At 45.4% G+C, this 21,032-nt stretch overlaps 1 protein-coding gene and 1 pseudogene across 1 annotated transcript; both read left to right on the top strand.

Annotated features, from left to right (window-relative positions):
- The first annotated feature begins 739 nt into the window (after nucleotides 1-739).
- Nucleotides 740-7,864, top strand: LOC125516748 (annotated as a pseudogene).
- Nucleotides 1,531-2,808, top strand: LOC125517240 (BTB/POZ and MATH domain-containing protein 1-like). The gene has a single exon (XM_048682421.1). The coding sequence runs from the start codon at nucleotides 1,632-1,634 to the stop codon at nucleotides 2,634-2,636; it is 1,005 nt and encodes a 334-aa protein (XP_048538378.1). The 5' UTR covers nucleotides 1,531-1,631; the 3' UTR covers nucleotides 2,637-2,808.
- Nucleotides 7,865-21,032: the final 13,168 nt, after the last annotated feature.

The following is a 21,032-nucleotide window of genomic DNA, read 5'->3' as shown; positions in this document are numbered from 1 at the left end:
AATATATATACTAGTGGCGCACCGGGTAACAGTGCGTCATTACTAGTTTAAACTAGTAATGACGCACTGTGAAACCATGCGCCATTAGTAGTTTTGCAAAAAAAAGAATAATTTTTTTTACAGTAATGGCGCACTGCCTGCTTGGTGCGCCATTACTACTTAGAACTAGTAATGGCACATTGTCGACCTGATGCGCCATTAGTATGTATGGAAAAATGGAAAAAAAATAATACTAGTGACGCACCCTGTTTCTGGTGCGCCATTAGTGTCTTCCACACTAATGGCGCATCACCAACAGGTGCGCCATTAGTATATAGTAGTGGCGCACTACTTCCCTGGTGCGCCATTAGTATCAATCCTATCTATAGCCATTTTCCTAGTAGTGTCACCGGCTCCGGCCAACGACCGAAGACCAAGTTTTCACCGGGACCAGTCCGAAGAAATCCACCCGACAACCTGTGCACTGTCTCGACCGCCTTCAAAGCCCCAGATCTAGCCGCCTAGATCCGGCGACCAACCGCAACAGCAGTGCCACCATAGGAGCCCTGGTGCACCGGCCACTGCCTGAATGCGCCACCACTGGAGCCTGGGAGGAGGGCTCCCACCCCACCTCGCCAAACCGCGAGAGCCGCCGAGATGGATTCCGCACGCTCGTCACTGTCTCTGATCTGAACCAATCCGCGGCAAAACCACGAGATCGGCGATGCAGATCCGCCTTGGATAGGGACAGCACCACGCCATGCCGCCGCGGGAAGCCCGAGCTTCACCCGCCGCCACCTTCCAGGGCCGCCGCCCCGGGATCCAGTCGCCGCCAATAGGCCGAGCCCCCGGGCACCGCGACCAAGGCCGCCATGACCCCGCTAGCCCATCGAACGGCCGGCGCCACCAGATCTTCCTCGGAGTCGCACAACTCCGCCGCCCCCGCCCAGCACCACGCCGCCGCCTTGCGCCATCACCTAAGACGTCGTGCTGCCGTGACGCAGATCAGGGGGGAGCGCCCCGGTGCCATGGGTGACCCGCCTCACCGATCTGGTGGGGGCTAGGTTTCCACCCGAGCCGCCCTAGCGGGAGGGCGACGTGGGGGCGTGTGATCCCATAGTGAGAGAGTTTGCCTGCTATTTGGCTGCTACTCATGGAGCCTAGTTGGCTGCGTCCAAAGGAATCAATGCTATTTGCCTCGAAACTGACTCCATGTTACTAAAACAAGGTGTAGAGCAAAAGGAACGAGATCGATCAGTGGTATGCAGGGCACTAGCGGAGCTGAAAAGGTTCCTGAACCAAAGTTTTGATCAGTTCAATTTCAGTTTTGCTAGCAGGAAATGTAATAGTAAGTATGGGATATACCATGAATTTGTACGAAGAGTTTAATACAGTTAATGTACCCCCTGATGCACAAGTTCTAGTGGCGAGCGAGTCAGCCTCGTCCAGAGTGATGCAATCAGTTGCATTTGCTTCAAAAGAAAAAGAAAAAAACTCTAGTAGCTTCCGAGTGAGCAGGCCAAGGCCTACTTTGCTGTAGCAGCCCATCCTCAGTCCTGCTGTAGAGCAGAGGAGAGCAGAGGTCGCTGCCAAAAACCCTATTTCCCCGCCGCCGCCGCCGCCCCAATTTCCTCTCCACACAAGCACCGGCAATGGCGGCACCACAGTGGCCTACTTCGGCGACTACGGCGTCGGCGTGCATCCCGGATTCGGCACGCGGCACACACGTCTTCACGGTCGCCGGCTACAGGCTGCACAAGGGCATCGGCGTCGGCAACTTCATCCGATCTGCCACCTTCGCCGTCGGCGGCTACCACTGGTGCGTCCGCTACTACCCCGACGGATTCAGCGCTGAGTACAAGGACTATGTTTCAGTCTACGTCGAGCTCCAGAGCAAGAACTCCGTGGTGAGGGCGCTCTACGACCTGAGGCTTACCAACCGGGCCACCGGTCTGTCGTCACTCATCTTCTCCCGGCCGTCGTCCTTCCCGGCGTTCGACTCCTGCAAGAACGACCATGTCAGGGGGGCTTACATGTTCATGAAGAGGGACCTCCTGGAGGCATCCCCGTACCTGCAGGACGACTGCATCGTGATCCAGTGCGATGTGACTGTTCTCCTCAAGAAAATACCGGCCGTGGCCACCGCCACCACCAAGACGCCTGAGGAGATCCAGGTGCCGCCGTCGGACCTATTGAACAATCTCGCAATGCTGCTTGAGGGGAAGAAAGGGGCGGACGTGGTGATGAAAGTCGGTGAGGAGACCTTCTACGCACACAAGATTGTGCTCGCGATGCGGTCTCCTGTCTTCGACGCCGAGCTCTACGGGCCAATGGCAATGTGGGACAAGGAGAAGCAGTGCATACAGATTGTGGACATGCAGCCTGCCGTTTTCAGAGCATTGCTTCACTTCATATACACAGATTCATTGCCTGCCATGGATGACCTCCTTGACAGCCATGACAAGAGGGAGATGATCAGGCATCTGCTTGTGGCTGCAGACAGGTATGCCATGGACAGGCTCAAGCTGATGTGTGAGGCCATCCTCTGCAAGGGTCTAGATGCCGAGAGTGTGGCGGCCACGTTAGCTCTAGCTGATCAGCATCGTTGCAGCAAGCTGAGAGACGCTTCAATTGAGTATATCAAGCTCTTCTGTTAGAAGTTAGAACAGAGGAAATGTCTGATCGCCTGACCAGAGAGCATGTATTGCTGTCATTATAGCTTATATATGTATGTATGTGATATGCACTGCTGTCTTTTAGATCATGTTGCCTTATCCTGAAGTCTTCATATATATTTGGGAGGAGATGAGTAAGTTTATCAGAAATTATGTTGGCTAGACCTATATATGAATCCATGCCAGCTTCTTGTGAATGTGCTGATATTTGTTATTGTCTTCTTTCCTTTTTGTGCTCTTCTTTTTGTTGCTCAAATAAATTTGTAATTTAGCCAGGGTAACAGCAATGAGCCACAGGCCATAACCATGAACATTAGTACTGTAGGCAAACACCTATGGAATGTTAGTCTATTTGAATTGATAGTGCTAATTATACACTATCGAAAGTAAACATAACATCTGTTACAGTGCCCAAGATACATTATGCCTAGCATGTTCTTTGTGATTCCTGTTGATCTTCAGTAATCAGAGTTTGGGTGTATTTGCCGGAGTTTTGTTCCTTCGGATTTTATATTCGAGTGTTAACTATTGGACCTTTGGAGAATACTTCTGGTTGCTACTCAGTGCCATGTTACATTTGATACCATAAGACATTCTATTTCAGAAATTACATGCGCATTTCGATTGAAACAGGAACCGAACTGTTTCATACTATGGAATTTCTGTTGAATTCCAAACATGCCTGCTTTTACCTCTGAATTGAAATACCAAACATGCCAGTTTTTACCTCTGAATTGAAATTCAATACATGCTTGTTTTCACCTGCTACGGTAGAGTGCACCTGGTACCCGATTCGCGCCCAAGTGTTGTTCATGATTCTACGGGGGAAACATATATGTGATGTAGTCTCATCCTGTTGGCCGGTTGATTTGTGGTGTCGCTGCAGGTTCGGCATCCTGGAGGTTCCCATAAGCGCCGTATTTTCCCTCTCAGTTACCCTAGTAACTGCTTGCTTTTGAGTCATTTAAGAATACTGTAACCACTTGCAGTCTCTTCAGCAGTATATATTTGTTGATCCTCAGCAGCCTGCGCTACTGCTAAAAGGTAAAAACTGGCTAGTGTTACCTGCCGAGGCTGCAATCTGCCTGCTTCACACTTCGTTTCAGACAGTAAATAATTAGTATAGTGAAACTGCTAGTGCTGTTTGCAGGTCAATTTATTGGACTATTACAAAGTACATGTTTTTGAAGAATAATAAGTTAGTATCTTTTGAACTGTTACTAAAGAACAACATGGCATCATTTTCACATCAGTTTGAAGTTTTAAAACATATAGGAGGTTTCTGGCACTTTGCATCATAACAGACCCAATTAGGATCCACATGACTATTCAAGGGCATCAGTGCACAACTTACAATAGCAGAGCATCAGAACTTAAAATGGCACAAAGAACAGATAAACATTATATTATTTTGCTATTATAGCAGAGCACATTGGACACAAGTCTATGCATTTATAGGCTAATAGCTATTTTGCTATTACAGCATTATATTATCATTTTTATTTTGCTCTTTGTCTCCACTCTGTTTCTTAGACCACTGTTAGAGACGAGGAATGAGTCCAAGATGCTGTTGAGCATGTGCCTCTTGGTCAACATTAGACCACTGGTACACAAACAGATGAATTTCGACATTGGAGCTTTGATTTTTAAGCTTTGCTAACTATATTGTTCTTCATTGCTTTTTTTCCTTCAACATGTATGCTATCAGACTTGCCCAACTCTTGGTCACACACTTGTGGATGAAGAGCTTCAGTCTGTTGGTGCAAGAAAGCACCCAACACAACACAACTGCCACTATACCTACCGGCTGATAATTTCGCGCCTACGAAAGGTGCCGTTGCGGTTTTCTCATGCTATGTAGACATGCGCAAAAGCATTTCCATTGGCTTGTGGAGCCCTCTCCACCTATTGCATGCCGCCAGCCAAGTGGAATTGAAACCTGATTGGGCATGTGCGACATCTTGTGTTTCATGCATCATGCATTTCTCACTACACCACAACTGACGCCATGCATGTATATCATTTTTTTATCTCTTGAGGGACCTTTGTATTCACAACTCTTAAAGACCCCCAAAAGTACATTTTTGTGATGAAGGAAATGCAAGTTAACACTTCTAGCATGACATCCCTATACTATATATATATGGATGCTTTCATGAACTTGCTTTGAGAAGAAAATTACATGTAGGTCGAGAGTGATAATGCTCGTGGAGGTGTATCATGCTAGGGTTACATTTCTTCTACTCACCAATCAATATATTTGTGAGCTCTGAAATACTGGAGGAAAACAAAGGAATAAGAAGGCATTTCACTCCTTTGATTTCTTGCTTTTTGTGCAACGAAATCTTCTTCATGTGTTGTTTCTTCAAGGTCTTTCCAATGCAGCGTCACAAATACACTTAGCAAAACGATGGTATGCCTTCCTGAATGGAAGTGCCACTTTGCGGAAAAAGAAAACTCGTACGTATGTGCAATGTTTCATCTCCTGTCGTTGATGTCTGTAGCATTGACAATGATGAATATAGTTACCGTGAAGGCACTAGTACCTCACTTCTCTAAAACTAATACTTGAGTACGAAGGTGTTTGTAAGACACAAATATTTTCTGTTGAAGACATTCCAAGTTTTTCTCTACAATGATACAACACTTCTGAGTACCATTGTTAGCGGATGTCAACCCCGCGCTGTCTGGATGGTGCCTCTACATGTCGGGCGGGCTGGTGTTGTGGCTGATGGCTCAGCCGAGACGGGCCGAGCAGAACCGCGGAGAAGTCGGCCCCTACTTCTCCGCCGCCACCGCGACTCAAGACTCAAGGGGAAACACATGTGAATGTTTGATCGATCCTCTCCCATCTTTTTGCTTCATCAATTTTACTTCCGATGTTCCTTTAGGTGATGAGGTCATCAATTCATGGTTCGGAGGTTCCTATAACCATGGTGAATTTGTTTCTTGTTTACCAGGAAAAAACTGCATGTTGTTGTAGTTTTCTGTAGCCGCTTGCATTCCCTCTTCAATATCTGAGGTCCTTGAAACAAACTTGAAACAAACTGCCCGACCCCCGCGTCGCTCGTCCTGCGCGACACGGGGGATCCCCACGCCGCCGTTGCCTGCTACAATCCGCGGCGCCCTCGTCTCCGCCGCTGCCGCCGACTTCGCCGGGGTGGCGGCGGCCCTCGCCTCCGAAGGTGGCGCGGGGGGTCCCAGCGCACGTACCGATTATTTATGGATCCACAGAAGCGACGGCTTCGTGCCTGGGTGACGCCGGCGGATGATCTCACGGCAGCAGCTGCATCTTGAGCCGTGGGGCTTGGATCCGCGCGGATCTGGCTTCCCTTGACGCGGCTGCTTCTCGCCGGTGATGGCAAGCCAAGCCGGCTGCTTCGGGCATGGTTGTGGCACCGTCCGGCTCCTACCTCGTGTGGCGTTTGGGCACGCGGTGCTGACCTCCGCGGATCTGGCGCCACGCTTCCGGATCTGCCCCTGGTCGTGCCTAGGAGTGTGATTGTTGCGGTGGTACGGCCGCGGCCAGTCGTCCTGGGCGCCGGGGTCTCGTCCCGTGGGTGTGCGGCCGCGGTGGTGGTGGGCCGTAATGTTGTGTCAGTTGATCATACTGTCATTAGGCGGCGATCACTCCGACCAGCGGCGACGGCCTTGCTGCAGTTTGAGGTGGCCATCTAAAGGTCTTCACGAGAGTTTCATCTCTTCAGGTCTGATGGTTGACTTCAGTGAGATGCAAACTATTCACCACGATGACTTGACGCAGAGAGATGGTTGTGCAGCAACGGCACATCTGCATGTAGCTGCTGGGATTGTGGGAAAGTGGTGGCGACAACACATCAATGACTTCGATGGTGCTGCTAGTCGAGCACCCAGTCTCAAGATCCGGGGTGAAAGCCTAGGTTTGACCCGAATAGGGTCCACTTGGCAATGGCGATTTTATTATATCGTTACCTTGTTGAAGGCATTGCTCGGATATGCTCGGACTGGTTTTTCAGGGTGAAAACCTAGACTCTGGCCTTGGATGGTCGGATCCGGCGATGGTGGCCTTTGAACGTCGCTCCCTTCTTGAAGGCGTTGCTGTTGAAGAATCTCGTCGTCTGTGTAGTCCTGAGATGGTTGGTGTGGATATGGTCATTGTTGTAGTTTGCCGGTTGTGGAACTGGTCGCTTTGGTGCTTTTTTTTCCTCGCCTACATATAGCGTTGGTCTTGTATGACTTTGCTATTTGACGGCGTGTTTTTATGTGCGTGTGTTAATGTTGGCTGTGTGCATCCTAGTTATGCAGAGGCCGGGTGTGTGCTCATTGTGTTTGTATTGATGCTTCATTTTGAGCCAATAAAAATCACTCTTTATCAGAAAAAATATCTATTTTTTGTTTCTCTGCAGGAGCCGTCTGCCTTTGTTACTGCTAAAAACTACCAAGTGTTATTTGCCGAGAATGCAGGCTAGAGAGCATGCATGTGGCAGACAACAAGTTTGCTTCACACTTTATTTCTCATGATATGTTAGACAGAGAGGTGGCTGCCGGAACATATTTGTTTGTAGATTGAGCCAAGGAGGTGAGGCACTGATATATTCATCTATCATATCGGGTGTCAAGAGAGCACTGACAAATTTTTGATTTCCATTTGCCTTTTGCAGGGACTCTAGCCATAGCAAGTGTTCCGCTCTACCCCAAGACTTTAGGTGGGTGTGTTGTTTTCAGTGGTTCGGTTCCTCTAAGAAAATCGCTTGCCGAGAGGGTGCCAGCCAGAAAGGTAACAACAGCCCAGACTGCAACCATGACTAAACTGAACATATACCTGAATCTTCTTGCGAACGTGTTGTCTCTGAATTCTTGGAAACCCGCAGACTCCGGTTTTATGGTTCCATGGGATGGCAGACAGGGTGGTACTGTTTGAAGCCGGGCACGCAGGATGCACATTTCTCCAAGAGCTTGGCATGGCCTGCAAATTCAAGGTGATACACAAATAGATGAACTTCAAGATTGAAGCTTCAATTTTTAACCTTGTCTGACCATATTGTTCTTCCTTGCATCTTTGCCCTGAACATGTATGTCATCAGACTTATCCTACTCTTGGGCACTCATTGGTGGATTATGAAGAGCTCCAGTATTTTCAACAATGGATATTCGATCGCCTAGGGATCTCTCAAGGAACTGATGCTGCAAGGCCATTATCGTCATCATCGAACCACAAAGATCTTCACTAGCTAGGGTCTTTCACAAACTTATGGGTACCATTTCTAGGTGGTATGTTGCTACCACATCCGTGACCTGAATCTCAGCTTATTTAGCCACATGAATGCTTTGGAACATGATCCAATGAAAGATATTTTAGGATACCCAACGGAAGGTGTATGATAGCACTTGGTTGACTATTTGTCTGCCATCTCAGTCCGTGTGCCTCATCACTTGCTCTGTTCCATTGCTGCTTCGATTAACTGTTGCGTGCAGGCTAACAAGAGGGATCGCCATCTTCTTTTTCTGCATTTCATACCTTGAGTAGTTTCCGGCCTTCCTAAACGGATTACTTGGATTTTGTTTGCTGCTTTGTGCTGCTTTTTTTTGGCAAATTCGTCACAAAGCCCTTATTGAAGGCATTTTTATCAAACATCCGCCTGACGGTTTGTACAAATTGACAATCTTTTTACAGCTTTGGAAACTGTTGAGTAAGCAGCCGGAGGCCGCAGCAATTGAAGAGCTCTGCAACAAGTTTAGTCTTAATGCCAAGGTGCTTAGAGATGGAGCTTCTAGCCATGGTGGTTGAGGCGGTGGTCTCTTGCGTAGATGGCGCTTCTATCCTTAGGATTGTGGTTTCGGTTTATGAGCCAAGGACCCTGAGGGGTTTGTATAGAACCTTTTACATTTCTTGCCACCTTGCATTTTATTTTGTTTTCCGGAACTGCGTTGTAAACTTTTAAGGGCTTCAGTTCACTAAAGTCGGGCAAGTGCCTATTCTCTAAAAAAGAGGGGGCTCTGTTCATGTTATCGCTGCGAACGTACCAACAGATTGAGCCCTAATTCTACCATTAAAAAGTGTATAGTTCACAAAATCGGCACGCTGAACTGAAAACAAATCAGGAAGTTTTTCTCTTTGTGATAGGCAGTGTATGTGGTTTTCTTTTTGAGCTAATGATAGGCAGTGAACTAGTACTGCCACTCTGGGAGTTGCAGCGTACAGGCTACTTCGGCCCGGCCCATGACCCATCAATAGCCACCTCCTTCGCTTGCTCTTCTCCCTCACCGCGGCCTCTTCTTCACAGCCTGTCTCCGCCATCGCCTTCTTAAAATATGAAATCATCAAGTAAAAATTTATTTAGTTTCAAAATGACCTTCATTTTCTGCTTAGAAATTTGCTAGTCTTTTTGTTCAAAATTTAGATGAAATAAGCACTCCTGCCAACACCGACATACCAAAAGTAAAGGATAGACATTCAAATCCGATTCAGGGTATGCAAGTTCACGTGTTTCAGTTTCAGTATAACACAATTTTAATATTTTTTTACTTTTGCACATTGTCTTCACAATTCTTAAATGACCACCAAAATAACATACATAAAAATCAAGTGTTTCCACATGAGCTCATGTATGGTGAATGACCTGCAAAATGAGTGAACACCAAAATCACGTGCAAGCTCACACCTCTATATACATATGTATGCTCTAAGGAAAATGTTCGTAAATAACACCACATCTAGGCTGAGAGTGATAATACTTTTTTGAGGATCGAGAGTGATAGCACTTCACATGTGTAAAGCTAGGCATACAATTTTTCCTTCCCGTTCAATATATTTGTGAGCTCTGGAATACTGGAGAAAATCAAATAAAGTAGAAGACAATTTAATCTTATTGCTTATTGGTAGTTGTCCCACACAAGCTTCTTCATGTAATGTATCTACGATGCCTCTCCAATGAGGTCTTTTGCAGGTTCTATAGGTCATAATACGCCTTTCCAAGGAGAAGTGTTGCAGAATATGAATGGAGCTGAAGTAACTCTTTGACTAGAAGTGATGAAGATAGTTACAATGGAGACCAGGATCATCACATTCTCTAAATTTGTTTAAGTAATTTAGTGCTCACGAGACGCAAGATTTTTTCTACCGGACACTCTTACATGCAGTCAAATCTCGACCTACGTGGTCTTGATGCTCCGCATCCTGCTCTTATTGTAATAGTATAACCATATGAATGAAGAAATTTAGTCATTGCAATATGACACTCGAGTGTTTAAAGTAAGTTATTGTGGTTCCATTGAAAAATTTGGACACATTATAGTTTGAGCGAAACAAAATATTTTTGGGACTCCATAGGTTATCCCATTGTCAGCAAAAATATTTTTGGTCACTCACGTAAGCATCCACATGGTCGATAGTTCTTAGAACCAACCTGTCTATATTGCTAGTGTATAAGGCTGGCCTTTTGGTACATTATTTCCTAGACGTTGACGTCCATGGCCGCGGAGTTAAAGTTGTGGGTTACCCTTCTGAAGCCTGGAGTGATTGCTACCAGCTGGCACAGAAAGACATTCGTATTTTGCAATGGGAAACATGCAACGATCTGAATCACGGTAAGCATCATGGTAATTGCACTTGAATATCATACTTTTTCTTGTATCGCACGTAGCACTCATGCAAACAATGAAAATGTGGGTCATATTTGCAGCTGTATGATAACCACCAGAAGTCCAAACCACATGCAAATTTGTCCACTTTAGTTTCATGCTTCTACCAAGGTCTAAAGACACACATGCGTAGTTAATAAAAATGTCTAATTTTAAAAAAATATGTGAACCATCCCCCCTGGTTTTCTTGAGATTCCACAATGGACTATTTATTTCACATACTAGAATGAGGAGTGTTTCTCTCTCTCTCTCTCTCTCTCTCTCTCTCTCTCACACACACACACACACACAGATATGAGAAACTTGTAGCCTTCTTGGTTTGGTGAAAATATTTGGCATCCCTAAACAAATGAAGTTGATTGGTTGGGCTCCAATTTTTGGTAATCCTCTCGGGGTGGCAAATTTTAACATGCTCCCTCTTACCCCCTCTTTTTACATGTGAGGTAAAAAGGTAAGAATTAATCAAACCATTAATTAATAAGATCAACGGCTCAGATATATTGTATACACTTACCTCTCATGTGAAAAGAGAGGGTTAAAACTGCTCGGGGTAATCCTTCTCCACCCATTACCTTTGGTGAAGCTGTATTAACAGATTGACCATGATTCCATTTAAAATTTTACAGAAAAAGATTAGTGACTTTCTTCACAAAAATGATGGATGGCTACAAGGAGCTACTTGGTCTATAACCAAATTTTGGCAAGACAATATTTTTCAAAGATGAAACTTGAGTGAAATATGTAAGATCGATGGATGAATGTGTTTCATCAAACATACTATATTACATGTATTTCACGCTACACTATAACTGACAACATGCACAAATAACATTTCTAATCACTTTAAAAAAAATTCTTGCCTCAATTTATTTTCACAACTGCTAAATGAATACCAAAATAACATACATGAAAACAAGATGTTTCCACCTGATATTTTCTAAGCTAGATGACCCACAAGCTGAATGAATATCAAACTTACATGCAGTTTCACACTTTCAGGCTAACATTTCATATGCTGCATGTATGATGCCTTTGGGAACTTATCAAAGGTGCCATGCTAGGTTACATGTTGTCTTTCGTCATCTATAATACCTAAATAGTTCATTCCCACTAACCTATTTCTCTTAACATGCAGCCTATCCACCTAAGCAATCCTCCCACATGAGCAACTCTAATGCCACATCATTTTTATTATTTTACCTGATCGATGTAGGCCGCAGAATCGTTTTTATTTAATACTGCGTTGGCAGGGTCTTGAACTCAAGACATCTTGACTCGGATACCATATTGAATTCATGCACCAGCCAACTCATCCAAAAGTCCGAACTGATGGAGAAAGGCGGGCAATATATTTCAACAGAACCACCAGGACCTGACCAGCGTAAAGACGGACCTCTCATCGATTGAGATCTCACGGAAGTTGCAACGCACGTCACCACGGAAAGGAACGATGGGCCTCTGATCTGTGGGACGCATAGTGCGACGCATCACATGCCCACTGCTTCCCGTTCCTCAAACTGACTACAATATTGCCCACCCCTTCCAGTTCCTTCTCTTTTCACATAAATAGACAACAATAGCCACCGCTTACTTCTCCATCTCCCACGGCCGTCCCCAGTTGCTCCAATCACAGGTGTGCGTATTGCCATCAATCGCTGGTGAAGCATCCATTTTCTGCGGGGGAGGTGAGCATACACACGAATAGGCATGTCCGTCTCACAAGGGTTGATCTGTCGATTGACGGTGAAGGGTGTGGATGTGTTATACATACTCCGTCCATCTTCACCGGCCGTAGCAGTCCTCCTACCCCCCAGCTCTAGTACTTGCGATCATATCCGCCATATTCGGCGCCTCATGTTAGGTTGCCTGTATGTATGTCAGGTGATCTCTTCTTTTTTTCGAATAATCAGGTGATCAATTCTATCCACAAGCGTTGATTCATCTCGAACAGATAGGGCCCCCATCTGAACCCCCGTCAGGTAATCTGTACACAAATGCTGATTCGTCTCGAACATACTGTAATTTTTGTTTTAGTTCCGTCGTGTTCTCTCAGATCTATTACTAATCTTAGCCTTTATTTTTCTTTCATATTCTTTGACTATGTTCGTGCAACTGATACCCTTTTGTTTTACCTCAAACTGAACCTTTGTGCAGATCAATGAGGTGGTGCTGCTGGCAATCAAGTACTTATGATGATAATAGAAATTGGATACTGCATAATGAGTTTTGTTATGCAAATGGTTGTACCATGTTCTTTTATAAAATCCTAACAGTAGCACTCATGCTGAATGTAATATTTGCTAAATTTGGGGTTAAAGGTTCAGCACAGTTCAGAATATTACTCTATCTTTAATTCTCAAATGTTTCCCTAGTATTTGACTACAACAGAATAATTAATATTTCTTGGATATTCTGTTTTAGCCCACAAAAGGCAGTCATTGTATTTTCTGAACTCTCTCACCCAATTGCCTTGAGCATCAAAAGCGGATGCAAAGTACTCCCTCCGTTCCCAAATATAAGTCTTTCTAGAGATTCCAACAAGTGACTACATACGGAGCAAAATGAGTGAATCTACACTCTAAAATATGTCTACATACATCCGTATGTTTTAGTCCATTTGAAATGTCTAAAAAGACTTATATTTAGGAACGGAGGGAGTAGATGCTATCAGTGCAACTCTCACATAATCCCATACTGAAGCTGCTACTGTGGCATTTTAGGAAACTTCGTTCTCAGAAACAATGACTTTCGCAACCTTTTTTTATTTTACAAAGGTAAATAAAATTTGAATTTATTTTGTACAATATGTTATGGTGCAAAATGAAGGTGTGTTGTTGTCAAACCCCCTTCCCTAGATTGTCCATTAGCATATTGTGTCCTGACATCTCATAAACTGGATTTACAGCATGGTTGTATATTCAGTTCTGTTGCGATGACTCTCTAAACCCTAATTGTGCTTCAGCATGATTTATATATCGAACCATGTTCTTTTTTGCGGGGCATATATATCGAACCATGTTATTTGACTTGCACTTAGTTTGTGTTGTTTCATGATTAACTTCAGAAGACTAACTACTCTATCTCTTCCAGTCTTATGTAAACAAAGCTTATGTTATATTAGCTACCTTTTGTAGACCAGGCCCGTAGTGACCATCAAAACTATGAACATGCTATTTTTGCTCCTCCTAAAGAAACTATTTATTGAGTTTGGTTCCCTATAGCACATGATTAACCTTTTTCTTTTGCGGGGAGTACCCAAGATTGTTAACTCATATTTCCGCAGCAACATGCGGGGTATCATCTAGTTCAATATATTTGTGAGCCCTAAGATACTGGAGGAAAGCAAAGAAACTCAATGCATTTACTTATACTTATTTCTTGATAGCTGTCCCACACAAGATTATTCATGTGTTGTATCATGGACGCCTTTCCAAATGGATCGACGTCACTTAGTGAGATTATCGTATGCTTTCATGTTAGAAGAGAACCCGTTCATAGCATTGGGAATAATGAAGTTACCATGAAGCTTTGGACCATCACATTTCTCTAAGTTTAATTTTTTATGAATTTGTTTTCGAGACACGTTTTTTTACAAGGCACTCCTATTAAAGGAAATTTGAGTCTTTTACCGATGGATCTTGCGAATAGTCTCACACCCTTGCCAAAACTCGCTTAGAGAACGGTTCCTGAGCCACAAGTCATGGAGCAAGGTGGGGATATACTACGTCATAAAACACTACCATACCCACGCATTCTCAGCTTCCATAACCACATCTGCACAACAGACGCCTTAGAAGAGTGATTTTCTTCCTTCCTCATATTGTTCACCAACATAAACCTGCGTCTTGTCGATTGACAGGGAATTCCACCTGTTCGGATGGTGCCTCCCCCTGCGGTGGTGGCAGAGTGTGCGCTCGTCTTTCTGGTCAAACTCTAAAATGGAATCATGGGCACTCTGTTGGTACCAAAGGAGTTCTTGAATTGGCAGAAATTTAAGTATTATTAGGGGTCCACGACTTTATGTGTTTCATCACTCATTTAAGTAGCATGCATTTCTTGCTACACCACAACCAACCCCAAGCACTCATAACATTTCACATCATTGAAGTGTAGCTTGTGTTCACAACTCTTCAGTGATCACCAAAAGAATATACATGAAGTCGAGATGTTCCTATATGAGCTATTGTATAGTACATGATCCCAAAAGAAATGAATACCTTCCTGAATGATGTACCCATGCTATATATACATCCATGAACTTGTTTGAAATAAAACTGTGTGTAGGTTGAGTGCAATAGTCCTCGCAAATGGGTCATGTTGTAGTCTTACATTTCTGCCCTTCCCCATCTAATATATCTGAGCTATGAGATATTGGAGGAAAACAAAGAGACTGGATAGCATCTCCTTTTTGTTTATCTGCATTTGTGCAAGGCGGTTTGAGTTACACACTTTATCTATGATGTCTTTTCAAGAGATTATGATGATGTTGTTCTGCTAGTTGATGATATGGTTTTTTGATGAGAAGATTTACACTATAAGGCAGAAACATGTGCCAGGTCATAGCATGCAACCTCTTGGCATGAGCTCCACTAGGAGTCACAATGAACAGAGTCACCACGATCACCTGAACAAGCTCATTTCTCTAAATTCAGCATTACAATTTGTGATTTACTATGAGATGAGAGTATCTTTCTGCAAGGCACTCAAATTATAGGGAGTTAAATAATTGTCCAAAGGAGGGATATGTTGCAGTCTTGTAATAGGATAGTCATACGAATGGAAATTTGATACTCGAGTAATTGTTAGCAGTTTAAATACAAACTTACACATTTTGTTGTGACTTGTGCAAATATGGTAGTCTCACTCGTGAGTGATGAATAAAAAACAATGCAATCTGCCAGAATGGGCGCCTCCTGGCCGTCGCTCCCGCCCACGGCAACGGCAACGGGGTAGGGTGAAGCCCCGGACGCTGCCACCATCGTCGCCACGCAGAGCCCACACCCGCACTCTTTTCTCTTCCCGCACCCTTCATCAGAACAAATCACTCCCTCGCCGATTAGTTCTTGAGTGACTCGGCGCTGCCATTACGGCTTTACCAAAGGTAATGGGTGGAGAATGAAATATGAGTAGGGTCGATGGATGAATGTGTTTCATCGAACATACCATATTGCATGTATGTCTTGCTACACAATAGCTATCAACTTGCACAAATAACATTTCTTATCTCTTAAAAAATATGTCTCGCCTCTTTATTGAAATTTATTTTCACAACTGCTAAACGAATACGAAAAGAACATACATGAAAACAAGATGTCTCCACATGATATTTTCTAATGTAGATGACTCATAAGATGAATGAATACCGAACTTACATGCAGTTTCACACTTTCAGACTGACATTTCATATTCCACATATATGATACCTTTGGAAACTTATCAAATGTGCCACGCTAGGTTAAATATTGTGTTTACTCATTCAATATATTTGTCAGCCCTAAGATGCTGGAGCAAAGCAAAGAAACTGAATGCATTTACTTATATTTTTTTCTCGATAGTTATTCCACACAAGATTCTTCATGTTTTGTATATCGAAAAAGGCTTTCGTCCCGCTTTATAAATAAAGCAACCACCAAGCACAAGTCAACAAGGTATCATCCAACACACAGACACACAACGCCACCGCACCAAGGTCCAACACAGGCGCACAAACAACACACACACCACAGAATCTGTTGTGGGCACAACACAACAAGTCCAAACACCACAAGGGGCACAAACAACACACGACAGCGGCGTCGAAGACGGAGAATAGCTAATCTGGCTCAGGTGGTGGTGGGGGAAGCTGCGGAGCCATACAGAGAGCCATCGCGCGAAGCTGCGTGATGATGGAGGACGCCTTTAGAATGGACTTCCGTCACTTTGTGAGATCATCTTATGCTTTCATCGTAGAATAGAACCCGTTCATAGCATTGGGAATGGTGAAGATAGTTACCATGAAGACTTCGACCATCACATTTCTCTATGTTCAGTTTTAAATAGGAATATGTTTGTGAGACACAATTTTTTACAAGGCACTCCTATTAAAGGAACTTTGAATCTTTTCCCGTTCGATCTTGCGGATAATCCCACACCCTTGCCGAAACTCGCTTAGAGAATGGTTCTAGAGCCACAAGGAAGGGAGCAAGGTGGGGATATACTATTTGATAAAACACAACCACACCCAAGCATGCTCAGTCTCCACAACCACATCCGCACAACAGACGCCTTAGACGAGTGATTTTTTTCCTCCCTCATATTGTTCTCCAACAAAAACCTCTCTGTCGCCTATTGATTGGAAGCTCCACCTGTTCGGATGGTGCCTCCCCCCTATGGTGGCAACAAAGTGTGCACTCGTCTGTCTAGTCAAACTCTAAAATGGAATCATGGCCTCCGTTGGTACCAAAGGTTTCTTAAGTTAGCAAAAATTTAAATATTGTTAGGCGTCCACGACTTTATGTGTTTCATGCATCACTCGTTTAAGTAACATGCATATCTCGCTACACCACAACCAACACCAAGCACTCGATCGTAACATTTCACATCATTTAAGCGTAGCTTGTGTTCACAATTCTTCAATGACCACCAAAAGAATATACATGAAGTCGACTTGTTTCTACATGAGCTATTATATAGTACATGATCCCAAAAGAAATGAATACCTTCCCGAATGATGTACCCATGCTATATATACATCCATGAACTTGTTTGGAAACAAAACTGCGTGTAGGTTGAGTGCGATAGTCCTCACAAATGGGTCATGCTAGTCTTACATTTCTTCCCTTCCCCATCTAATATATCTGAGCTATGAGATATTGGGGGAAAACAAAGAGACTGGATAGCATCTCCTTCTTTTAGTTTATTTGCATTTGTGCAAGGCGGTCTGGGTTACACGCTTTATCTATGACGCCTTTTCAAGATATTATGATGATGTTGTCCTGCTAGTTGATAGTATTGTTTTCTGATGAGAAAACTTACACTATATGGTAGAAACATGAGCCAGGTCATAGCATGCAACCTCTCAGCATGAGCTCCACCGGCATGCACAGTGAACAGAGTCCCCACGATCACCTGAACACGCTCATTTCTCTAAATTCAGCATTACAATCTGTGATTTATTATGAGATGGAAGTATCTTTCGGCAAGGCACTAGATTATAGGGAGTTAAATATTTGTGCAAAAGAGGGTGCGGTTACTAGTGTGTAATAAGATAGTCTCCTTTGTTTGTGGGTCGTGTAATAAGATAGTCGTATGAATGGAAATTTGAAAAAAAAAAAGCAATGCAATCTGCGAAGGGACGCCAGCCGGCCGGCGCCCTTCGTCGTCGCTCCCGCCCCACGGCAACGGCAACCGGGTAAGGTGAGGGTATGTTCTGTCGCGCAGCACGACACCTCTACGCCTTGCACGCTGCCGCCATGTTCGTCACCCAGAGCCCACGCCTCCCACACCTTAACTCGTTTCCCTTCCGGCACCCTTCATCAGCACAAACCACCATCCTGATGTCCCCTCCCTCTGCTGCAACGCCGAAGGGCGGGCTCGTGCTTTAGCTGCACAGCTCCGCCAAGATGGGTGAGCAGAGCCGCGCCCTACTTCTTAGTCGCCTGTCTTTCCCCACCGCCCCATCATCTACTATGATACGCCCCATCACTACTCCCTTCGTTCTTAAATATTTATTTTTCTAGAGATTTCAACAAATTACTACATATTGAGCAAAATGAGTAAATCTACACTCTAAAATATGTCTATATATACATTCATACGCGGTAGTCCATTCAGAATTTATAAAAAGACAAATATTTAGAAATAAAGGGAGTAGTTGTTTCTGATTCGAGTGGGAAGGACAACTGAGATCTCACCACGTTGCTCCATCGATTTGCGGTGTTGCTTATGTTAGAATAAATCTGAGGCGTTCCGTCGATCTATCGAGGACCAAGCAATCACACGAGCACGACACCGAGATTTGTTAACGAGCTTCACCATCATGGCTACATCCCCGGGGCATGACTACGGGCGCTCCTCCCCATGACACCGTCTTCAATACCGCACCCCGGCCGCCCGGGCGCCGGCACACGCTGCCGGCTCCCCCGCGTGCCCGTGCTATTATGTTGGCATAGGTTACATCGTGTGTCTACCCCCGATATATATGAGAGGCCTAGGGTACAAGTGTCCTATTAGGACACAACTCCTAACCCTGTCTACACACAGTACGACTCCAAGTCCAACTGTAACCTAACTTGTACAATAATATTCGACACAACTCTAACAAACTCCACCTTGGCGAATATTCTCCACCACCTTGAATTCGTCCGTGCGTCGAACCTCCATGTACATTGGACTTGAGATACGCCATGAGCACCGCTGCTACTCCCAGCCTCCATGTGACTCCACCTGCAACTTGTAGTCCCTCCTTTTCTTGACCACAGTCAACACTCGAGAAAAATTAAGTTCCTTGTTACTCTAGTCCGTGCTCCCAACTTCTAGAGTATTTGTCCAGCGCCATCACACACCGATCACTGACCTGCGTGAAAGTGAACAACTCACATATTGGGTGTCACACATAAGAGTTACCTAAACTCAACATCACTGCTCTTTCTTGACCGCATGTCTGAAACTTAAAGGAATTTCACCGTCACATGTGTCACCCTGAGTCAAATTTACAGTTGGCTCGCCCTTTTCCCGGATAGTCTCTGACATGTCCCATAGCTATAGCACTCCGCCTCCTTCTGTACTTGTCATCAGCACTTTGCCATGTGCACTGAACACTACGGAATATACAGCCATGTACTCTCCCAGCTTTTGACAATTTCAGACTTTCCGCCACTTTCTCAGATTCTCCATGGTCAACTCCTGTCCATCAACCGGCACCGATAGACCCAGTCACCAACTTGAATCCGGTACTCGTCAACACTGCTTCAGCACCCCCTGCACAATTTGTCTGACCACATGTCTGACCACCAGTGCCTTGGCCTGTCGCTATGTCCCGTGCTTACCGCACGCCTCGCCGCTATCACCGCGTCGAGCCTCTGCTGTCCTGGTCGAGTCTCCTGGGTAGCTAGCCCACACTGCCTCAACCCCCACTGCAAAGAACCACCAATCATCACCGACCTATGCCGAGTATCACGTCTCCATCAGACCACTAGTACCCAGTCTGATCCACGTGTCTCTCGCCTTCCCGCTGAAATAGGCTGCGATTCTCTGGATCCTTACGCCGTAGCCCCTCCATCAGCACAGAGTAAAGTCTTTCGCTAGACTCCAGCTCCACCTTCAACATGACTCCATGTAGCTGCGCCATGCTACCCCGCGCCCTGTCGACTTCAAGCTCTCTCATGTGTGCACCATCTTGAATCAACCCCGCGCCATAGTCTGTTGAAGCCGCACAAGCCCTCAGGCCTGCACCACGTGTATCCACGCCCCAGAAGTCAGCCACCATCAGCATCACGCTCCTATGTTGTCGTCGCTGAAATCACCGCCGTCTTCTACTTTGACCGACATCCCTGTCGATCCGTCAAACAGTCCAGTCCGACCTAGCCGAAATTATCCGACTGCAACCATGCTCCACCCTGCGTCCTGTCCACCCGCACATCTCCGTGCATTACTTGACGCCCCGTGTATGCATGATCCTGACATGACACGCTCCAGATTCCTCCGATTCTTATACGCACGTCACCATCCTAGCTACGCACACCACGGACCCTCACGCTATCATCCTCGTACACAACCATGTACAATGAAATAAAGCCAAACTGCACCACGTAAGCCTTCCCGTGTGCACTTCACCGTGAAGATCAATGGATGGAAAAACCCCAACACTCCACCTTGTGCTCCTGTAGGCCGTAAATCAATTAGCTTTTCATCTCTTCCTCTTGATGGATAGCATCAATCCGTCACGTAGCCCTCTTTTTTTTTAAACAACAAATCTCTCGTCAAAGCTTCACGTCGATCACGTAACAGCAGCACCCTTTGCAACAGCACCCTTTGCAACGCACACGCACACCTTGCCTGCCTGGGCCCCGCCTTGGCCATGGCTTGTTTACGCTTGCTGCGGCTGGAAAGTCCGCCAGCCTGCGCGAGTCCGCCCCCTGGCCAATCTGCCCTGCTAGGGTTCCTGCCTGCCAGCCAATCGAGCCGCCTGCTCGTTCCACACGAGCTGCCTGGGTTGCCACCGCACGTACGAGTCGGGCTGCTGCACACTGCATCACGCCTTCCGAAGCACTACGTTTCCTCGATCACCACGCCTCTCGACGAGACCGATTCGATCTGGACTTCCGCCGCCTTCCGTGACTCTTGTTGCTGCTCGTTTCCAATTGCTTCAATTCCGTCGAAAAACACCGATCTCGATTGCATCCGATTGATTTTGTTGACCACACCGCAATCCTCCAACGAATCGGCAGTGACTCGTCTTGACTCCCTTAGCTGTCTATTCGACCAATCTGCTATCGAACACCGAGCGATCAATTCCGTTGCTTACGTTGTTCATACAACTCGCAGTCACGATCACCTTCGACCTTCCTCTAGATCAACGCAGAACCACCTCTTCGTAACCTTGCTCATGATACCACTTGTTAGAATAAATCCGAGGCGTTCCGTCGATCTACTGAGGACCAAGCAATCACACGAGCACGACACCGAGATTTGTTAACGAGGTTCACCATCATGGCTATATCCCCGGGGCATGACTACGGGCGCTCCTCCCCATGACACCGTCTTCAATACCGCACCCCG

This window comes from Triticum urartu, chromosome 6 (assembly GCF_003073215.2).
Source record: "Triticum urartu cultivar G1812 chromosome 6, Tu2.1, whole genome shotgun sequence".
NCBI classification, from domain to species: domain Eukaryota; kingdom Viridiplantae; phylum Streptophyta; class Magnoliopsida; order Poales; family Poaceae; genus Triticum; species Triticum urartu.
This window is presented reverse-complemented; position numbering and strand designations above follow the sequence as displayed.